Consider the following 23656-nt stretch of genomic DNA (forward strand, 5'->3'; position numbering starts at 1 on the left):
ATTTGGGATTTCAGAATAAAGAGAAGCTGCTATGTCCTTCCCTTGGCGATAGTCTTGTCATGGTCACAAAATCAGCACAAATAAACACAGTGGAAACTCTTAGGTACATGGAAAGAGTGACAAGATGAGAGACCAATGAATACAATCTGTGAGCTTGTCCTTTACATAAATATTACTATCAGCAAGTTTGGAAAAGCACACATTAGTTTTGATTGGGATAAGTGTAGAAGAGGACGGTGAAAATCTCCATGTACCCATGGAGATCCAGAAGTTGAAACAACTGTCACTGTCTAGGGTGGTGAGGAGTCCTGAAGAAGGAGTGCCAGTTCAGAGGCAGCAAGGAGTGAGGTTGAGGGTGGCAGGAAAGAGGGCCATGTGAGGCTGGGCATTGGGTAGAGGACTTTGGATATGAAGCTTTAGGGTTTGGGTATTTTTTAGGACCTTACCAAGAGAGTCACAAGGCAAAAGGAGTGAGTTTTATTGTTACTGTTTCTGAGTTTTGTTTTGTTTTTGGTTCACTTGTTTGTTTTAGTAGTTCAATAGCAGCAGTGGTGCGCAGGTATATGTTTAACAACCAGCTCTCTAGGGGAAAAAAATGCCTGATTTGCAGCATTTGCCAATTTCCACAATGTAACGCTCCCATGGTGGTCGATTCTGAGCTAGTAACATACCATCCCTGAGCACAGAGTTAGGGAGAGCCGGTAACAGGCAGCCCCAAGGCACTCCTGAGGAGCAGAGTATATGAGGAAAATATGTGATGCTTCCCTTGGCCCTGCATCCTACTGTCATCTCTGTGAATGCTCTCCATCAGTGCCAGGGCTTTAGGACTCTTAATGGATCCACTGCTTCATAAGTAGCACAAGTGAAAACCCATTGATACAATGGATAGAAGTACATTGATAGAAATACATTGATAGAAGAATAAAGTGTTGCGTGTTCCAAATGGAAATTTGGAACTCTCACAATGATTTAAGTGGATGAAAATATCCAAGCAGTGTATTAGCTTTAAAGTAATCATACAAATCCAGAAAAACAAAAGTAGACTCTCTGTGTGAACTTCAAAAACCATTTTAATAGTTCTATTCATTTAAAAACTGATCATTTGATATATTAATAATTTTATTATAATCCAATTGAAATTGACCTTTTTACCAACTCTGAACCAAAGGATTTTCCCCCAAAAAAGAGTTGCATGAATGGAATTCTTCTTTATGAACTTCTGAAGATTACTGTGATGATATTCTTACCTATATGCTTCTCAGTAGTACTTGAAAGTACAACATTTTTCTCCTTTCCTGGTCCCATCTAAATTTTACTGCTTCCTTATTTTTGATACTTGTGGTCAAAATAAAGTTTTACAGTTGGAAAGACCCTGAGAAGTCATTTTGTAAGGGGATAAACTGAAGCTTAGAAAAATAAAGTGTTTTGCGCATGAATACCCACTTGTCTGCCTTCTTCTGTGGACTTTGACAGGAAAATGGTAATTGAATTTGGTTAATGAGTCAATCAGACCAAATAAATCACAGCCAGTAGTGTATCAATTGGTTATTATCTTTCCCAGTCAAGGTAATTGATGTACTGTCTTTCAGATATGTTTTACACAAGAAATTCTAAGCGGTATGACTATTCTGACTTTTAAAAATAATATTAAGTATTAAAGATACACTTTTATGTCCACCAACCAGCTTTCAATAAGCTTAAAAACTTGAGCATCACCAATATATTCAGTTGATTGTATACCTCTCCCCTGACTTGAAATAGATGTTGCTCATGTTTGTGTAGTCCTTTATGTATGAATTCCTAAACAATCTATATTTTGCACGCTTTCTACTTCTTTTTTGCCCACCATCATGTGTGTGAAATACATTCATATTCGTAGATGTAGACCTAGATCACACATGCATTTGCACTCATTTATTGCTTTATAGTATTTTATTTAATGGATAGGCCATAATTTAATCTTTTTATTCTCCTCTTTATGGATATGTAGATTATTCCTAAGTTCCAGCTTCCTTGAGTCCCTTTCAAGAGCTATAATCACTGTCTGAACAAATAAGATCAGTATGGCTGTAACAAGATTGAAAAGGAAATGTTTGCCTGTTTAAGGGAACATGATGTTTGAAGTGGTTTAATATATGCTTTTATGTATGAAAATGTCATTGTCATATGCCTGGAAAACAGTGCAATTTAGGTTAACATTTTATGGGGAAATGTAGACATTGATCTCATTGATTTATTAAAACAGGACTTCTATGTAAAACCTGGTTAGCTTGATTCCAAATGCAAAATTTACTTGAATAAAATTTAATTTATTGTTAAATGCCCTGTAATGTATACTTTAATTAGTTTAGAGAGCCTTACACATATATTTACTCAATGCTGTGCACTGTCCCTGGATAATCTAATTTACTCTCTTTGGCCAACATGCGAGAGGAGAAATATCAAATCTAACCCTTCAGCTGTGACTTCTCTCCCAGGCACAAATTCCATGTGGTTCCAATTAGAACTATTGCCTCTGCAACTGAGAGTCCTAACCACATCTCCCATTCACCATGAAAATACCACCTGCACTACTGGCAACCAAATCACTATTCCTCATATGGCCTCAGCTTCCTTGGTGCTCATGTTCCTCTTTTGTTCCAAACCCTTCTGTAGTTCTGGTTATATGAATTTTTCACAAAAAAATCTGAGCTTAGTTTGGCCTGACCTTAACTTATCTTTCCAACTTTGTGTCTTTGATATATCTTTATAATTTACACTCTATGCTTACAGACAGTGCCTAGCATAAAGTAAATGTTTAATAAGCTATTTTGAATAAGTGAATCAAAAATCCTACCAAATTGAGCCATTTAATGTTCATTAGACATACTTCATATCTCTTGTTTTGAAATGTTTTCTCTGTTATTTATTTAATAAAAGTGAATGTGTTTTAATGATTTATAATTTCCAATTTTGACAATGAAATCTGCACATGAAAATAACTGAGACTTTGTTCATGAACTCTCTCAGATCTCCATGCCATTCCCAGGCAACAGTAATGTTCTCTCTTCTCAGTTTTAGTGTTTTATCTTCCCCGAACTAAATTACAGAGCTCTTTGAGGTAGGCATCTCATCTAATTCTTCAATAGTGTTTTGCACAAACTCCTGTCACAGGAATTAAAGAGTAAATATTTGAAGAGGCAAGGATATTCCCAGAGCTAGCATGCATCCAGCCAGCCTTCACTGGTCCTCCATGCTGCATCACCTACCACGCTGGTGCCAGGGATGCAGAGATGAAATAGACAGGGGCTACTGTCAGGCAGATTGGTAAGCAGTGAGCAACATAAAGTGATAAACATTCTGTGCTGGCTCATATGTGCGGGATGGCAGGCATCTAAAGGAGGAAATGCTCAATTCTATTATGGAATGCGTGTGGAGGGGAAAGGTAGGAAGGGCTTCCCAGTGGAGAGGGCAGGTGAGTCTGGAGAGACAAGGAGAAATCTAAAGCATTCTGGGAGAAGGGCACTGTTGGCCAAGGGAGACAACTGCACACTAGCTCAGGGGGGAAACACTGGCATATTCTGGGTATGTGCATTCACTACAACTGGAATTTGGGGTAGAAGAAAATCAAAGCAAGAGATAAGATAAACAGGACCTGGAACGGGGAGGGCCTCCTGTCATATGGATGTTTCCTGTTGGCTGTGGAGTTAACACTATCAGCTTTATGCTTTTGAAAACTAAACTCTCGTAGTAATGTGGAGGCCTGATTGGCAGAGAAAACAACCTGAAACAAAATAATCAGAATGCTGTTGCAGTAATCCAGAGGCCAGACAGACTGTGGAGATAAGGAGGAGTAGAGGTAAGAGAAATTTTATGAAGGCAGAATCTCCTCTGGTTTTTTGGTGAGAGAGTGGGAGCTTCCAGGTTCTCTCTTGGTTACTAGATAGATGACAGCACTGTTTTTCAAAGTTAGGAATATAGGAGGAAGAGCCAATTTTGGCATAGAGATAAGGTTTAGTTTTGAAAAGCTATGGAATACTGAAGTGGAGATAGCTAGTAGGAAAGTGAATATCTGCTAATGTTTCTCAGGGGGCAGGTTGCACTGGGTGTGTAGATGTGTAAGTCATCATGTAGATGCAGATTGGACCCTTGGGGATGGATGTGTCCTCCAGGTTGACCAGGTAGAATTAGAAGAAAAATAAATGAAGAACAACAGAACCTTGTGGACTTATCAACCTTTTAAGGAGGAAGTAGAAAAAAGGAGTATGGAAGGCACAACCCAACTCAAAACTTCTTAGTGAGATTTCCCAGCAACATGAGTTTTCAAGGATATTCAGAAGTAGGCAGAGAATTAGAAAAGAGATGTAAGAAAACTGAGGGAGAGAGGATTCAAGAGCAGAAGTTTATCTTGCTTGTCAAATGCAGCATAGAGGTAGAGTGGGATGAGAATTGGAATGGGTCACTTGGGCCTTGTGGTTGAGAGAGCTCGGATAGCCCCTGAGGGGGCATTTTAAGTGCAGTCGTGGGCAACGAGGCCTGTTGCATTAGGTAGAAGATGGGTGAGGTGAGGACATGGTGCAGTGAGTGTTGGTTGTACTCAGAAGATGGCTCCAAAGAGAAAGTGAGATGATAACAGGTCTGAGTCTGCTGCCAAGATTTGCTCCTAACTGTGTTGAGCCAGTCATTTAAAACTGGTCAGTTTCCACAATCTGTAGGATAAGGAAAGGGACTAGACTATTTCTAATTCTCTTCTAACTCTGTAATTTCAATGACTGACTTACTGTGAATGGATGAATAATTGGGTGATTGGATGAGGGAACGAAATGACATGTCATTGATTTCTAAAATTATTAGAGGTTTATTAACAGCTAAACATATAGAGAATATATGTGTATAACTACACATGTTAATATAGTTTCCAAATTATCCATTCATTTCAATCAAAACCAGACCAGTGAGCATTTTCTAGCCCAGCATTTCCCAAAACCTGTTCCGTGAACACTAGCTCTGTAGAATGTAATATTAATAGGTGTTAGATGAAATTTTTAGGAAATTGTTTTGTGGTCAAATCAATTTAGTTGTTTTACCACAGAACTTCTCAAGCCTTTTGGTATAATAATATGCATTGTGAATTTCTAACACTCTACCAGTGACTGTTTTTTTTTCTTTTGTCTTGACGCACAGCATTTCTGAGGACTAGCATTCTGATGGATGTACTTTAGTAAAACACTGGTCTAAATAATGAAGAAGGAAACTTTATTGATAAGACAGTCTCCAAATGACATGTCAGTCACTCTTGTTTGTTTTACATACTCTTCATTATATTTTTCAAAAGCATCATTGTTTCTGCAGTAGCAGTTATTATGAATGCCCTGCTTTGTTAACTCAGCAAGCCAAGAGCAGAAGTTAATAGTTTAGCACCTACATGGCTGAATGATTCCATTCTAACTAGGGATCACAGACCAATCCTGGATTCAGTAGCTGAATTCCATCACAGTGGGTGGAGTGATTGCTTTTGCAAACGACATTCATTTATATCCTTAATATATGTATGCTATAAAATGTCTCTTTTGGGACCAAGAAGCACAAAGCTGAGACTGTTGCTTCAGAGTGACTGTTTGCAAATTGGAAGCTTAATGCAATCCACAGGAGGGAAAGGTATAAGGCTTTGGCTTAACTCTCTCTCTTGTGGTGCAAGAAGCCTCTGAAGCCACAGCTGGAGCTCTTGTTACCTTTCCGTAAAGAACTCTTTTCCCTGCAATTCTGCTTGGTTGGTGCTTTTCTTAAAACGCCACAGTCAATTTGTTTTCCGTGAAAGAGCTATAATAATCTATTGCCAAAAATCCACCTGAGTAGTACCAGCGTGCTCCCCTGACCTCCACCTCACACAGGAACAACCACTCAAGCCTGGCCTTTGTTCTTTGGCCTCTTTCCTCCACTGCCCCCCCCCTTTCTCATTCTAATATTAGTTCTAGTTTACTCTGTTACATCACATTAGGCATATTTTAAAAGTATACTACAAATTTCTGCATTTTTCCTATGATAAAATCAATTGTCATATATCATTATTATAAATGTAGTTTGAAGCTCTTGATTGAATTTTCTTACTCTTATCCCAAATGAAAGGAATTTGCTACTTTTTAAAACCTCAGAAACAACTGTGTTTGTTTTTTTTATGGGGTAAGAATTTGGAGCCATCTGTAAAAATGAAGCTTTCACAGGGAAGTCTCCCTTTCAGACCATTTTTTCTATGATATGTAATAATTATACATATTTATGGGGTACATGTGATATTTGATATATGAATACAATGTGTAATGATCAAATCAGTGCATTTAGGATATCCATCACCTCAAACATTTATCTTTTTTTGTGCTGGGAAAATTCCAAATCTTCTCTTCTAGCTATTTGGAAATATGCAATAAACTATTGTTAACTATAGTCATCCTACTGTGCTAGAGAACCCTAGAACTTATTCATTCTGTCTAACTGTATTTTCATACCCCTTAACCAACTTATTTTCATGTCTCCTCCCACTTCCCAGCCTCTGGTAACCACTATTCTATTCTCTATCTCCATGAGATCAACTTTTTTAGCTCAGACATATGAGTGAACACATGTAATATTTGTCTTTCTGTGCCTGGCTTGTTTCACTTAACATAATGTTAAGTTCCATCCATGTTGCTGCAAATTACAGGATTTCATTCTTCTTTTGTGGCTAAATAATATTCCATTGTGTATATATGCCACATTTTCTTTATCCATATGATAGTCACTTAGGTTATTATATCTTGGCAATTGTGAATAGTGCTGCAATAAACGTGGGAGTGCAGATATCTCTTTGATATACTGATTTCCTTTTTTTTTGGATATATATCCTCCAGTGAGATTGCTGGATCATATGGTAGGTCTATTTTTAGTTTTCTGAGGAAACTCCATGTTATTTTCTATAGTAGCTATACCAGTTTACATTCCCACCAACAGTGTATGAGGATTCCCCTTTCTCCATCTGCTCCCTTGCCAGCATCTGTTATTTTTTGTCTTTTCAATAATAGCCAGTCCATCTAGTGTGAGGTGATATCTCATTGCTGTTTTGATTTGCATTTCTCTGATGACTAATGATGTTGAGCATTTTTTCATATACCTGTTGGCCATTTGTATGTCTTCTTTTGAAATGTCCATTCAGCTCATTTGCCCATTTTCTAATCAGGTTATTTGTTTTTTTGCTATTAAATTGTTTGAGTTCTTTATACAGTCTGACTGTTAATCCCTTTTCAGATGAATAGTTTGCAGATATTTTCTCCCATTCTATAGGTTGTCTCTTCACTCTCTTGATTGTCTCCTTTGTTGTACAGAAGCCTTTTAGCCTGATGTGATCCCATTGGTCTATTTTTGCTTTTGTTGCCTGTGCTTTTGAGATCTTACTGAAAATATCTTTGCCCAGACAAGTGTCCAGTGTTTTCTTCTATAAAAGTAGTTTCATAGTTTCAGACCAGATCATTTTTTGCAATGCAAATTAGATTGGAGTAAGGATTGATTCCTAGAAGATCTTATATTAGAAGACTCTTTAATTAAGTTTTAACTTTCATGTATATTATAGTGATAAGAAATAAATGGAAACATTCCATGTATAATAGTAGTTGACTAGTTAAACAAATACTCTCTGCCCATGAGCATGATGATGTATGAAGTCGTCAATGAATTGTGAAAATGTTAGTGACACATTAAATGAACAAATCAATTTCAAAACAATAGGTAAAATATGAGCTTAGTTTTGTTAACTATAATTATGCATGTCTACATAGAGAAGGAAGATTATAAGGGAAGGCCATGTGGGTACATACATGAGAATAGTGGTTGAGAACATAAATTTGGACTTAAAGGGAGTGGAGTATAATTCTATTCTCCATCTATGTGGCCTTTGGGAAGTTAGATTGCCCTGTGAACCCTTAGTTTTTTCATATGTAAAAGGAGGATAATAATGCCTAACCTTATATGGTGGTTGGTTGAATTAAATAATATGTGCAAAGTTCTTGGCACATCAGTAAGAGATAGATATTATTACCAAAATGTTTTTATTTACAAAAATGTTATTTCCAGATGATGGGGGTCTTGCTATTTATTATTTTAAAATATTTTTATCAAAATATATAATATATAATATAAATGAATACAATGTGTAATCATGTAAAATGTATGTGAATATATATGTGGGTGTGTATATTTTACATGCTCTATATCCCTATCTTTTACTTCCTGTTCCTAAACAAGTTTTATCTCTGACAAACATTTTTGAAAAGGCTTAAACCTCTTTTGAAGTTTCTTTCTTAATTTTCCCACTGGTCATCTCATCTCCTTCAAAAGTTTCAGTACAAGCACAGGCCCTTGACTCCTCTGCCAGTATCTTCCCCACTCTGAACTCATTTTGTAAACCTAAGTCTTCATATCACTTAGTCATTTCATTGGGTTTTCTTGCCTGAGTTTATTCCTTATTACATAGGCAAGCAAAGAACATTCCAGGAGTCACACTCTTCATGTGGCTTTTAATACCAGCAATAAGTACTGCAGCTATGGCACCACACTTCCACACAGTGCTAGGAGCCCAGTTGCTCAGGACTGCAGCCACACCCGGGATAGTCATCTTGCACTGCAGTGAGGGCCATGGCTAGCCTGTGTCATGTGCTGACTGGTGCGAGAAGTCTGCCAGTGGCTGTGAAGCTCTGTTGTCTTACACTCACAGCAGAGTGAGCTTAGCCAGAACACATTTCAGCTGAGGTGATTTGTGCAGGCCAACCATGCTGGCAATTCAATATACTGCCTCTTATTCCCATATTCATTTTCCTTGGACGTCTCCCAAAATCACAGATGGTGTCTATATTACCTTCCCAAACAGGTCCCTCCTCCTCCCCCAGTTGGAGACCTTTCTCCTCTCCACCTCACTCTTTGGCCTTTGCTGCCTGCTATATCATATTTGTTTCACAATCTCAGTTTTAACAACAAATGCTGTGTCAGTGTGAAAATTATCTAAATGTCAGTTGATGCTGCTGTTCTCAAAATGTAAGCTTGAGTGGAAATATGTGTTTCATACTTTACAAAGAACCTTTGTGTACATTGTTTCAGACATATGTATTCATCTTTTTTCTAAAGTCATGACCTATTATCTCATGTCACTTGAATAAGATACAGAAGGCAAATAGTACTATCTCTTTGGCACAGAGGAAGGATGACTGTGAGAAGTCCTCCAGTGGATTGCAGCTGCTAAGTTGCAGACTTAGACTTCACCCAAATCTTCTAAGTTCGATGTTACTTCTCTAACATTAAAAGAAGGCACATACTAGATTCACCTTTCTTAAAACAGTGTAAAAGACAAAATCAATGACGTATACAAAATAATGAACAGGTTCCAGATTCAAGGATTGCTTTCACATTTTCTCTACTTTCCTTTTAGTTTTGATTCACATCTAAGGTAAATATCTTCTAGCTGCTTTAACTGCATCAGCTAGATTGCAAAAAAACTGCATTTGTACCGGACATGTGGTTTATTTAACAACATAGTCTGTTAGCATGTTTTTGTAATGAGAATTGGTTTAAGAGTTCTTTATAATATTTCTGAAACTCCAGTGAAACACTGGAACTTTCCTGAATCTTGGTAGATTTTGTACGACTCTGAGGTCAATGAAAATCTTTCTGGTACCTTCTCAGGCAGAAACTGAGCCTCTTTTATTTTAAATCATTAAGAATAGTGAAACATACCATGAAACAGTTTAACCATGGAAATATAAGAAAAACTAAATTTCTCCCCCCTTTTTTTTTTCCTTTAAAGCTTAAAGGGAGCTGATGCTGGTAACGGGATCAGAGTGTTCGTACCTGATATTGGGATGTTCATCGCTAGTCTGGCCATCTGGCTCGTTTGTAGAAACATTGTCCAGAAGCCCATGATAGAAGAAGCTGCACAATATAACCCGGAGTTTGAAAATGAAGAATTGGTAAATCTGACTTACATGCATCTTCCTTCTTTGATTTCTGAGGACCGTGACCCTTAATAGATTGTGGAACTATGCTAGTAATAGCTAAATATACAGAGGACTTTATGATTTACAGTGCCAGGCATAAACGTTAACAGTCACTTTGCACAATAACCTTACTCAGCCTCCGTGGGCAGACACTGTCATCCACACCTTGGCAATAAGGGCACAGGCTCAGGGGTGCCCATCAGGTAGGGGCAGGACCTGACCCACTAACCCAAACTATCACCTCGTGTTATCTTGGAGGCTAACCTTGTAAAGTCATACGTAGTATTATGGTCCAATTGGTCTGGATACCTTAGTTATTGCAAAGTATTTAAAGAAGTAACATCTGGTAGTTGTAGGAGAAAATAATTCCTTCTTGAAGGGAAGCTTTCCAATCTGTGCATCTTGCCGTTCAGAGTGTAGTTGTGTTGACTCAGCAAGCTTTGATCAAGTTATTTTTAAAGCACTCCAGAGGGAAAAAAACATATGTATTTGAAAAAGTGTGAGAATTCAAAAACAGTAAAAATAATGAGTGAAATGTATATGTGCGTGTTTTAGCCAGTGAGAAGGTTTCGGGAGTGCTGGGTTGAGTGCTTGTTAGATTTTCCTCCTTGGGATGGGAGCATGTCAGACTGCGATCATACCGTCCCCTGATCTGCCTCAGGACACTGTTTTTAATAATTCCGCTTTGTTGTGCAAGGTTAGGTGACATCAGTTTAAAAAGTAATTGATTTAGTAATGGAAAGATGAAATTGACAAAGAAAAATTGACTAAAAAAGACTTGATTTGGATATTTGATGGAAGACACTTGCAACTACCAAATGTTTTCAGTTGTAAGCTTTGGCAAGAAATTAAACTTGTAAAACTGAAGTCATTGTAATTACTTATATTGAGAATGTTAACCACTAAGTCATCAAAGGAGGAAAACTCTCGATTACAACAAATGATTTATATGCTTCATAAATAAGCAGATGATTGCCTGTAGTCTTAAAAACAAAATAATAAAGAGGATAAAATTCAATAAACCTATGCAAGCTAGAATTGATATTATAGCCTAAAATACCTGGTTAAAAGATACAGAATCATGTTGCATATCAATGTTACCACTTTTAAGGCAAACGTTAAAAAGGTACTTGGTATAAAAAGTAATTATAGTGAAGTAGCTACTAACCACATCTTGCATTTATGTCTACAAACCATATGACATGTGTGATTGTCCTAAAATGGATACAATGATGAAAATGCTTTTTCTTCTTCTTGACTTTACAATTTGAAGACAGATAATTTAAATTTTGAAGATCTGTTTTTACGTTTGAATTTTATTTTATAGTATTTACAGGTTTGAAAATGATTTTGCTTAACTAATCATTACCAAAAATTGTCTAAGTTTGGTGAAAGGAAATGCATTATCTCAAGTTCTACAGGCTTAAGATTTTTTATTTTTGTTATTTATAAAGGCAAGATTGTCTCCAGTTATCCTCATAATATAGATGAAGGGTAAAGGATAATCATTGGACTTAGAAATCAGACATGGAGGCTAAATGCCTAGTGGCTCTGTGGTGTCGGGACAGTTGTTTATTCTTGTTCTTCTATGAAAGGAAGATAATACTACTACACACTTCACTGATACTTCACTTTGTTGTTATGAATACTAAATGAAATATCTAATAGAAAACACCTACCTTAGTGCCTGCTCGTTTTGGTTGCTTAATAAATGTTTACTTGCTCTGCTCATTTTGTTCTTCTCCAGCTTGAGAGGTAGTAGAGCAATTTTAAATTCAATATTCCTCGTAGAATTATAGAAACTTAAGTTGGATGGTGGTTTGAGGGCAACCCACTCAGTAAAAGAATCTTTCTATGCCATTCATAACAGATAACCATGAATGAATTGTAAAGCTTCATATAAAAAGAAGTTATGTCACCAAGGACAAATGCTCTTTTCTATAGGACTAAGAAAACCTACATTGATCAACAAAAAAGAATGGCTGTTGGGTCATGATTAGATGTCATACATCTGGTGAAGAAAGAAACAACACAATCACACATATTAATTCTAAAACCATGTTTCTTTCCCAATTTCACTTCATTTTCAGAGATAGATGTATGGTACCTCTCGTCATTTGAAATTTGTTTAAATATGTAAGCCTTATGTATTATTAATTACATTATTTAAAGGTAATAATAAGATGGATAGATACTCTAAACATTCTTTATTTGGGGCTTTGAAAATACTAAATGTCATTTTGATGACACTGTTTTCCTTCTCAGTTAAGTTTGTTTGGGACTATTTTAGATACTGATTTTCATTCTCTTATCGGATTCCAGCCCATCAGGTAGCCCAGGAGGAATGGTGTGGAGGTGGGGGAGCAGGTGGGTGAATCTTCTGAGATTAATCCACAAGGAAATATTTCTTCCAATTGACAATCTTGACTTGAGTCTGAAAGGAATATAAATACATGGCCAAAATAAGCAGAGGATTTATTTTATTTTTGACCCCCCAGCATACTTCCTGCTGCTTATAAATCTTGGCTTTTGCACTCTGGAATGTTTGGGTTTTGAGGATACTGAAAGAATAGTGTTTGCTGGCATTGTTTCTTCTTTCATTTTTCTCAGTGAAGAAATGGCAAGATTAATCCACTGGTGCCTGGGAGAATTCCTTTTCAAATGCAGCATTGTTTTAAAGTAACAACTAATCCCTGAAGAAGACTCAAGGGTTTTCCATAATCTTCACTGACTTGATAATGAAGCTCAAATTTTCTGTTTTAAAGGTGTTCACAAATCCAAGGATTCCCCTTAAAGACCCGCAGGGGAAGTGGCGATAGTTATACATTGGGAGCCCTTGCCTCCCTCTTATATTTTACAGACAGCTGACCTCAGAAAGGAAACCAAATCTGAAGAACATGTCTGTAGTCTTGTTTATTTATTTTAATTCAAAAGCAGATCTTGTTTATTTGTTCATTTTTATTCAGAAGCAGATCTACAAATCATAGTTAGGAGAAAGATTCTATCAATGGAAAAAGACCCAAACTCTATAAAATAATGTAAAGAGGTTTATTCTGAGCCAAATGTGTGTGACCAGCCTGGAGCGCATGGCCTTAAGAGGTCCTGAGGAAATGTGCCTGCAGTAGCTGGGTTACAGTTTGGCCATTGGTTTGGCCCAAAAAGTCAGGATATCTCAAAGCTGGAACTTACAGGTTATAGATGGGTTTAAAGATTCTTTGATTTGTAATTGATTAAATAAATGAAGCTCTGTCTAAAGGGTTGGAATGTTTTAACTTACGGATGTCTGTTAATCAGAGACAAGCCACTGGACGTTTACTAAAACTCAAGTGGTCTGTTGAGTAAATTAATGGCCTGCAGGTGTGGTTTAAGCTTTGTCTTGTGTAGTCTTAGGGCTGTTAATGAGTTATAAAGGGTATCTCCAAGAAGGGAAGGGGCGTGGCTTGCATGTCTGACGTCCCTTCTCAGAGCCAGCAACTCAGATTTAGGGTATTTCTGGGGTCCCCTTGGCCAAGAGGGAGTCCATTCAGTCAGCTGGGAAAGTTAAGATTTCATTTTAGTTCACAATTCCTATTCTGAAATATTTAAAAAAAAGAATTTTATTATGAAAATTAAATTGTGTAAAAAAGGGTTATCTGTATAATAAAACAATATATAATTTCACCAAACTGATATTATCCTGCATAATGTGATGTTTATAACTCTTTTTAGCTATTTCATGAGAATTTGAGGCCTTATTTTTTTTTAAAGAAAGGATATTTTAATGTATTTCTAAACCAAATTTGTGATAAATTTAAAGTTTATTCAAATAGAAATTGCAGTCATGACTGGGTCTGTGTAAAGAGGCACTTTCCTAATACTCAGACAAATCAAATATGCAGAATAAAAAATATTCCAATATAAGTCATCCCCTATCTGCTAAAAATTCCGGGCTGCAACATTAAGTCCTGCTAATGTTATTTGGAAATTCATTCTGAACCTCAAAGATTATACCCTGCTTTCTAATACCTAATGTCCATTAGGCTATCACGGCATCTGAATTCTGGCATATGAAATGCCTGAATGGATTATTTTTTTTAAAGAACAAGAGACAGAGAATGGGAGAAATGAATCTTTTTATTGTCATCTCCTAATTAGTCTTTCAGCATTGGCTTGGTTCTAACCTGAGATTTAGTCCAAAGTTGCCTGTTTTAAATTTCCTAGAGCCTATTTCTTCAGGCACAGAGACGTGATCATTTGAAACATGGAACCATTCAGAATGGTAAGAAGCTGGACAGCTGCCTGAGCACTCTGCAACCTCACGGTTCATGACTGTGGTGAATGGAACCCTCCTCTGTGGTTGGTGCAGAGGCCCTGTCACTGCTGCTCTAGGTGAGGTAGAGGTGAATAGGTGACTCCCCGCTCATCCTCAAGGTCACTCTCAGAAACTAGGCACAACTTCCTGTCTTACATACTTCAAACTGCAGCATGTACCCGTTCTCTGCCATTTTTAAGGAATCAAAGCTCCAAAAGAGCCTTTTACCTTTAACAATATTTTTAGATCAATAGTTTTGAAAATTCTCAAGAATTTCTGTCTATTCTGTCTGTAGAATATTTGATAGGTGATTTCATGCATTTGAATTGCAAATAACCACAAAACACCCACATAGGAAACTTGTATGAGGAAATTACAGAGCCCTGTGTCCCTTTTTGGGGGGTAGAGCAGAGAGTTAGGGCTGACATGAGAGGAACCAGAGTCTCCCGCCCACCCCTGCCATCTGCCCCAACTCCAGAGAAGTTGCCTCACTCAAGGAATTCCAGTCACTTCTTTGTGCCTTTTCTCCTCCTTTAAATTGTAAATACCCCTGAAATGGAATTGTCACCAACTTAATGTAAATTACTTCCCTGTATTACTTTCCAAATATTGATCATGTGTCTGGGAGCAGATGATACAGCTCCCATCTCTACCTCCACTCATTCTTCCCACTGACTTCCCTGTCAAGGTTAATATGTAATATCAACTCTAAGCAGCCAGTTGCTCAAGACAGAAACCCTGGTATATAACACTGGCTTCTTTGAACCCCTTATCTGTTGCCATCAATAAGTCCTCTGGATTCAACCTTCAAATACTGTCTGAAATCAGTCTACTAATTCTCTATCCACTGCCGCAATCCTCAGCAAGCAACAACCACCTCTCAACTACACATGGAAATAACTTCTGAATGGATCTTCCCACTTCTAGCTTCCATTCTTACCCCATCCCATTGATAAATCAAATTATGCCACTTCTTCAGATAAAACACTTCTTTGGTTTCCTCTTAAAGTAGAATAAGATTCAGTTCCCTGACCATGATGCCCATGGCTCTACATGGTCTAGCCACATTCTGCCTTGCTGTCCCACCCCATGCTCTTTCCCTATTCCCCTACTGTGCCACAGCCACCCTGCCCTTCTCTTTGTGCCTAGATGGGGCAAGCTCTTTTCCTGCTGGGGTTCTGCCATGCACTTCACTCTCATGTGCATGTCTTCTCCCCACTCTTGTCCTTCTGGGACTCTGCTACATGGTTCACTCTTGTGCAGATGTTCTTCCTTCTCTTGTCTGTCTGGGGATCTGTCAGGGCAAACTTATATGTAGGTTGGTCTCTCTTGGTTTACTGCTCCTTGCTACAGCTGCATAGAAAGATGCTTATTTATCTGTGAGCATATTTATTTCTTTAGTATGTCTTTACTGAGGGCCCACTATGTGCCAGGATGGTAAAAAACTAATATCTAACAAAGATTATTTTTTGTTGTCTTGCTTTGCTTGTCAAGACTTTAGCCCTTATTTTTTTTAAAAGTCACCTTTACCTTGGGAATAACTGGAATAGGTCATTCCAAATCCTTTTAATGAGATGTAATCCTTTATTCTCTCAATGTCCCTAGGATCTTATATTCTCAATTTATAAGAAGTTACATTCCCCCTATTTTACTACAAAAATCACTGGGGTCCCATGTGGATTCTCATTTTTATCCTACCCTGGACCTAGCAACATGCTTGGAGCAGAGCCCAGTCTTGGTAAAAAAAAAAAAAAAAAAAGTGCCAAGTGGAGGGAGGAATGGATGGATGGGAAAGGAAGGAATGCTGTTGAGTCCAAAGCAGCTCCAGGTGTGCTCAACCTTTTGATACCTTCATATCAAAGATGTGAGTTATGTTTGCATCTTAGTCCATCATAAGTAATTATATGGGTGATGAATCCTTTAGAAGCTTTTGAGCACCAGGAAGAACTTACGAGCTCTCAAAATGCTGCTTTTGTCATCATTCTCTGAATTCTTTATTTCTAGAGAGAGCACCAGGATGTGTCATTTAGAAGAGCTAAACTTAGATGGTTCCTGTAAGCAAAAAATGGGTAGTGCAGGGTCAGTAATAATCTCTGGAACCAAAGACAAACTGAGTAGATGATATATAGGCTGTCTGTGTGTGTGTTTGTGTGTGTGTGTGTGTGTGTGTATGTGTTAATGCTGATTTGGTTTTATGGTATTCCATTAAGTGATTTTTTTTTAAATCTTAAAGAAAAAAACCTTTAAAATAAATGGTCAGTCCGATTTGGCTAGCCTCCACTGTTGTTTTCTTTTTCAAATGTGTTCTGATGATTCTTAAAGACTGTTGCCATTTCTAACTTGGTTATCTAACCTAAGAAGTTTTCAAAAAGTTCCGATGCAGGGCCATGAAACATCCCAGACCTATTAAATCAGAATCTTGGAGGCAGGGGAGTATATGTGGTGGGAATAGGACCATTTTTTTTTAAATCTCCAGGCAGATCCTGCAGGCAGTGGCCTAACTGGTTGCTGCCAGCTTATTCAATTTGTCCTTACCCACCTTTTATAAAATTTTCATTGCTCTGTAGATGGTAGCTGAATGCATACATCTACACAGTCACTTTTCCAAATGAAACAGGGGACTGCTTAAATGGCTCTTAAAAGTTTGGAAAAATAATTCTCCCAAAATAAGCCTGTCATCAGAATGAAATATTTGCTTTGTCTGTCAAATGCTATAACGTTAGGCTTGCGTAACATACATGATAGCATTCAACAAGTCTGTCTTCCTTTCTCTTACTTCTTACTTTCACAGGGAACACTGGGGATGAAATTTATCTTCTGTAGTGTCACAACACTTGCCTTTTCCTTCCTTGGTCTCTTCTGTTGAGATGAACCCATTCTGTTAAGATAAATTGTTAACTTTTAATTATAAACAATGAATAAACAACTGGCGACACTTTAGAAAAATGTTCCCTTTGCCTCCCACATATTCTGGCTTATTATATGTGACTTTGATACACTCCCCTAGAAATGTTTTTAAAAGCTTAGTTTTAACCATGAAGAAGAAAAGAATGGATTCAGCTGCACGAAAAGCTCTGGTCTGAGATCTAAAGCTTTACTGAAACCTAAAGGAGGTTCCAGAGATAAATTACTTCAAATAATTATTTTTCAAATAAGGAAGTCTGCTAGGATAAGATTCAAACAAAATATTTTCAAATCGTTCCTGTTCAATTGAACCCCTGTGGAGAATTCGTTTATCAGTGGCTGCAAATGTCAGTGCATGGATTCTAGAGCGGCTGTTTCAGAATCTCATAGAGGAGCTCTTTAATAATACATATTCCTGGAATTCACTCCCATAATTTCTGATTTAGTAAGTTTGAGGTCGAGCCTGATAATCTGTCCTCTTAAAACTCCCCAGGTGATCCTTAGGATTGATTCCAACCCAGCTGAATCTTATAGTGCTTGAGGGTAAGAAAACATGGATGTTGGAATCCTACCTGAAGTAATTTATTGTGTCTTCTGTATCCAAAATTGAATGGAAATGACAAATAACACCATGGCTTAATGAGACCAGGGCTGCTGTTAAGTGAGAGGCCATTGTCAGCTGAGATGCAGAGGCTGCTTTCTGTTTAGGCCCTTACCTGATCCAGGGTACTAACAGAGAATAGGCTGAGTTGTACAAGCTGATTCCATAGCACCTAGACTTCATCACAGGAAATGAGAGATGCTACTCCAGTACACGTTATCAAGTTTTGAAATCAGTAGCTTTCATTTATTTATTTTTCAGTATTTAATTATTTGTGTTTTTAATTGACATGTAAGGATTATATATTTATGGAGTAGAATGTATTGTTTTGATACATGTATACACTGTGGAATGATCCAATCAGGCTAATCAACATATCTATCACCTCAAACACTTACCATTTATTTGTGTTGAGAACATCTAAAATCATTTCTTTTAGCTATTTTGAAATATTCAATACATTATTATTAACTATAGTCATCATGCTGTGCAACAGATCTTCTGAAATTATTCTTCCTGTCTGACTGAAACATTGTACCCTTTGATCAATGTCTCTTCTGTCCCTGTCCTCTCCCTCTTCCCCAGCCCCTGGTAATCACCATTCTACTCTCTAATTCTATAAGTTCAGTTTCTTCAGAGTCCACACATAAATGAGATCATGCAGCATTTGTCTTTCTGTGCCTGGCTCATTTTGATTAGCATAATCTCCTCTAGGTTCATCCATGTTGCTGCAAATGACAGGATTTCCTGTTAAAATCAGGAACTTTTAAAGAGGCTAGATAAAGGACTTAAACGTCTTTAAGTTTTAGATTTGGACATGATCAATAATTCTGTGTAATAGTTTATTTGACTTTTTAAACTATAAAGGGATTATTTTGTCGTTATTTTCTAAGACTGTTCAGGGACCAGGGTTGGGAATTAAATCTTTATTTACAGCTCTTTCTTCTTAGCTTCAAGGCCAGATTCAAGTTGTGTTCCAATGCAGGGACAGATTACAACTCCAGCAAGCAAGGCTGCTTGTTAGTAAATATGCGAGAGTGAGTCCATGCTCTTCCAGAGTATCAGTGTTTATACTTCAGCAGACGAATCATTCAGGGGGGAAAAGCTTGTCTGTTACTAAGCCAGCCTGACATGCCTAATGGCAGTTCTGGCCCCGGCCTGCCAGAGCAGTAGGGACTCAGAGTCTAAGCCGTCTCACTCTTGGTTCTCAGCTTGGCAGGTTTAAAAAGCGGTTCCAACTGAAAGCCCCCGGGATTTCAGTATAAAAATGCTGAAAAACCTGAAGCACAATGTTATGTTTATGAAAATCACGGGGGCCCCAGTCCTGCCTAAGAGAGTTCAGGAAAATGCATTGGTATAACCTCACAAAGGCATCTTGACCAGAGATTTCCATTTGATTTAATCTACATCCGTAGCAATCCCATAATTGAATTGAAGGTATTTATTATGAAAGTTACAAGTATGTTTCTGACTGTAACCCAGGCAGCCCTAGCTATGTTCTTTCCTTTTCTTCTTTTTCAAGTGCAGTGACTAAAAGTTTTGGCCAAACTTCCTTCCTAGAGGGAGATTTTTTAATATGTTATTCACCTGTTGTGAGGGAGATAGAAGCAACAGACGCCCAACGAGCAGGTCATCTGTGTGTGGATGACTGTGTGGGTGTCCCTGCAGTGGCTCTGCTGGGCGGATTCCGACAGTGATTCTGCTTGTAGGGAGATGGAGTAGGCTGAATGAATGGGAGAGCTGCCTCGGGAGTTGGGCCTTAGGAGCAGGGAAGACATCCCACGGGGTGGGAACAGCGTGTTCCACGGCAGTGAGAGAGACTGTGGAGTCTGGGTTCTCCAAGTCGTTTCCTGCATGGGGTGCTGATAGGCAAAGAGAAGACGAGAAGCCTGGAAAGGCAGAGTGGTCCTGGGGGTGGCAGCTCCTGAGAGGGGAGTCAGCTGTGTATCCTCTCCAGGCAATCTCATCAGACCTCTGACCTCAAAGCCGTCACATGTGACAAACGCTAAGTAGACCTCTCCAGTACTTGCTGCCTACCTGAAACCTCCAGCAAGACTGCCTGCAAGGCATGTCAGAACTGAATTTTCAAAACAGAAATGTTGGCTCTCAGTCCCCAACCTGCTTTCCTCCTGGCTGTCCCTGTCACATCAATAAAGACAAAAATACAGGAACTGCTTTTGATTCTCCTCTGTTCCTCCTCTTCCTGTATCAAATCTGTCAGCTGATCCTGCTGACTCCAAAATATACTCCAAAGACACTAACTTCACTTCAACCCCACTCCTCCCACTCTCCTAGAGCACACCCATCACTTCCCTACTGTTGCTGCCCCTCTCCTCTGCTCCAGGCAGCAACTAGAATTATCTGTAAAGCAGATCATGTCTACCCTTCATTAGAAGGAGTGATTGGAGATCAAAGTCTGATTAGAGTAGGTTCAAGAGAAGTTAGGTGTGGAACCATTTGACTTTAAATGGAGCAGTGTATCTGGCCAACTCTTTCTGAGAGTTTCTCTTTCAGAAGGAGGCAAATGTGGTTGAAAGTGTGTATTTTTCTAAGGTGAGATAGCCAGATATGTTTATTTGTTGATGAGGGTGATCCTGGAGAAAGGGGGCACATCGTAATGCAGCAGAGAGGGGAGAATGGCTGTGCAGCTCTCTCCCTGGTGTCCTGAGCAGATGGGATCTGGTAACCGAGGCTGGAGCAGTGCAGCTCCCCGCAGTTGCAGGAGGAAGGCAGTGTGTGCATCACAGGCAGGCTGCAGGGAGGTGGTCTGATGTACTGGCTAGAGTTTGTATTGCCCTCCCTGGGAAGAAGAAAGCAAGGTCGTCCTCTGACAATGAGGAGGACGAGGAGGTGGGACTTGTTCTCTAGGGGAGTGGAAATGGCCATGGGCCTGGGGATACTTGCCCTCTTCTGCACATAGAGTCTTGGACCAGCTCTTCCCTCACCTGGGATGCTCTTTGTTAGGACTTTTATATGGCTGGAAGCTTGGTGACATGCAGAGCTTAGCTGTCACCTCCTCAGAGGCTCTCCCTGACCTCCAAATCTAAAATAGCCACCCAGTCAGTCACAATCCTATCTCATCCTATTTGACTTCTCTGAATAGCATTTATCACTGTAAGATATTTAGCTTGTTAATTTTTTTACTTGTTTGCATCATTATTGCTGTATCTCTTGCTAGAGATAGTAGGACACACTAGGCCCTGTATGAATAGAAAAATCTTAATGAGTAAGTATGAGATATTTCTTTTGCTTCAGGGAAAAAAATTCAAATATGTCATGATGGAATACAGTAGAATCCAAATTGAATGAACCCAGGATTAAATCCCTCTGTGTGTATGTGTGTGTGTGTGTCTAGTTGGGTGGGGGTTAGAAGGGGTGCATCCTGTAGCCTGGGCCAACAATAGCCAATTCAAGTCACCTATGGTCTGTACCCTCCTTGGCACACAGAAGGTCTCTGTCCTCAAGGCCGTTCAGCACTTAACTTGAACTGGCACCAGCGCCTCCTGTGCCCGCCTTCCTCCAGTGAACTTGGTCGTGGTAAGAGACCACACACCATCAGTGAGTGTTATATAAATATCTGAACTAAATGTATCAAGGAAGAACCTTTAAAATGGGAAAATGGAGAGACCAGATTGTGCTCTTTACATCTTAACTAGATGTCTGAATGGGGCCTAAATTATATATTAGATCCTTCTCTGTTTCATTGGGCTGAAGATGTGAAGTGTGTCAGCCCAGGGGACAAATGCCAACAAAGTTTCATGTATCTCAAACAGACTTCTTTTGTCTTAAGATGATGGTTTAAAAAGTCCACCTAGCCCTTTTAGGGAAAGATTTTGATTAACCAAAAAAGTTTTTCCTATTTTTTCTTTAAAAGCAAAACAAACAAACAAGCAAAAACGTCTCAGCTTACTCAGTTTAAAATAATACATGGAAATATGTCTGTGCTCTGGTACATGCGTTTCTTCCCCAAATCTCTTAACAATAGTACTGAGGTGCTGAGTTGCCCAGGATTGAACCGATATATCATCCTCTAAAGGGATAAGATAGAAAGCAACTGTATATTTAGCCAAGAAGCTCAGACTGCTCATCCTCCCACACTCAGGAAATACAGAAATAGCAAACAAAGATAAACTTCAGAAAGAAAAGGGATTTCCTAAGCACTGATCGAACCTACACTTTCATTTAAAGCCATAGATAGTTTTATCAAACCTGCTATCACCGAGGAATCAAACGCAGTAAATTTGAAGAACCAAACCCAGATTGATTAAGCTGTTTGTTAATAGATATTTCAGACAGTTTCTTCTTTGCCTGTAAAACAAAAAATGAGCACACATAGGTAAAATGACATGTTATTAGGGACCCTATGATTAGTGATGTTTCCTGTTCACTTTTTCAGGCAAGATGAAAGTTACTTGGGCTCATGCAGGGACTGTCAGAGACCTGGAGGGATTGATGTGGTTGTCTATGTTTTTTTTTCCTGATATATGAAATTCACCTCATTGACTGAACCATAAATTAGAAGCTGTATAATCTTCTGGGTGGGTAGGCAGAGTTCTGGACTATAGTGTTTTCTGTTCTTCATTTATTTAGACTGGAGGAGAAAAAATAGACTCAGAAGAGGCACTAATCTATGAAGAGGATTTAGACGGAGGAGATGGTGGTGAAGGCGAGTTGGAAGAAAGCACCAAATTAAAAATATTCCGTAGGCTTGCCTGTGTAGCTTCCAAGCTTAAGGAGTTCATCGGCAACATGATAACGACTGCTGGAAAAGTTGTTGTTACCATTTTACTGGGTTCCTCAGGTGAGTGTTTCCAGTACTGGCCTGCTCTTGGTAAAAAGGCATAAGTAGCACTTTGGTGAATAATGAAAGAAGTGGCTGCAGAGAAAATAAAGAAGGAAGCAGTCTATTCCATGACACCAAATTAATAACAGTAGATCTTGTAAGACTGGCCACATGTGTAAACCACACAAAAAAATAATTTTTCCTATTCAGTTTTAGTTTTGATGTTTTTAGATGGTTTCTGTTAACCTCTATAAAATAATCTTTTTCCATATCTGTTAAGTGACCTCATTTTCTATGTTTAGAATTAGAATAACAACTATCCCTCTTCCTTAGAGTCTTGGAATGGTGATCGGCTACAATGAACAATTTGAATGTACCCATCTCAAACCATACTGGAGCATTCTGAAGGCTTGTCTGTTTACATTCAGTCAGTAATAATCTTAATTTAACTCTCCAGGACATACTATTTTTCTTTCTAAGTTAGATTGTAATCTTCCAGAACAGACACTCACTTCCTTTAAATTTTGGCCGCAGAATGCTTATTCCATAATAATGTTATCTCAATATTTTTTCTCCTTCCATTCCACTGCGCACTGCTGCTCCTATGGGAAAGCTTATTAGAATTGACTCACCCAAACTGCAAAGATGAAACAATTTAACTGGTTTTTAATAAGGAAAAAAAGAGGAAAAGAAAATAGAGTATCTCGAGAAATCAAACCTGATATTTTAATGAGGAGTCATTTCAAAATGCCCAATAAAAATGTTTAAAAATACCTATAAAGGAGTTATCTCACTTTGCATCTCTCCTTTTGATGATAAATTACCAAATTTTGTTAGGTAAGACAAAGTTTTAGTGAGACTTTAACTGCCACAGGATGTACTATTCTCAGTTAACTACAAAACAAAAGTAAATCATTATAAAGAAAACCTTGTGAGAGAAAGTTGGCATGGACATACAGGTACCTGTATTCCTCAAAATTTTGGGGAGAAGTAGAAAGATGGAAACAGGCAAGTAAATATGCGGATGCTACTGGTATTAGTAGAAGTTCCCTCAGCTCAGACACCACCAGTGAATTTCTTTATCA

General features: G+C 38.3%; 1 protein-coding gene across 2 annotated transcripts in view; it reads left to right on the top strand.

The window, feature by feature from the left end:
• The window catches only part of PIEZO2 (piezo type mechanosensitive ion channel component 2), a 441466-nt gene that overhangs the window by 246421 nt on the left and 171389 nt on the right, over positions 1-23656 (top strand). For both annotated transcript variants that reach the window (XM_045527221.1, XM_045527222.1), the window contains exons 5-6: positions 9803-9965; positions 22379-22589. In XM_045527221.1, coding sequence (XP_045383177.1) covers positions 9803-9965; positions 22379-22589 — 374 coding nt within the window. The remainder of the gene's footprint in view (positions 1-9802; positions 9966-22378; positions 22590-23656) is intronic.

The sequence above is a fragment of the Lemur catta genome, chromosome 16 (genome assembly GCF_020740605.2).
Source record: "Lemur catta isolate mLemCat1 chromosome 16, mLemCat1.pri, whole genome shotgun sequence".
In the NCBI taxonomy this organism is placed as follows: domain Eukaryota; kingdom Metazoa; phylum Chordata; class Mammalia; order Primates; family Lemuridae; genus Lemur; species Lemur catta.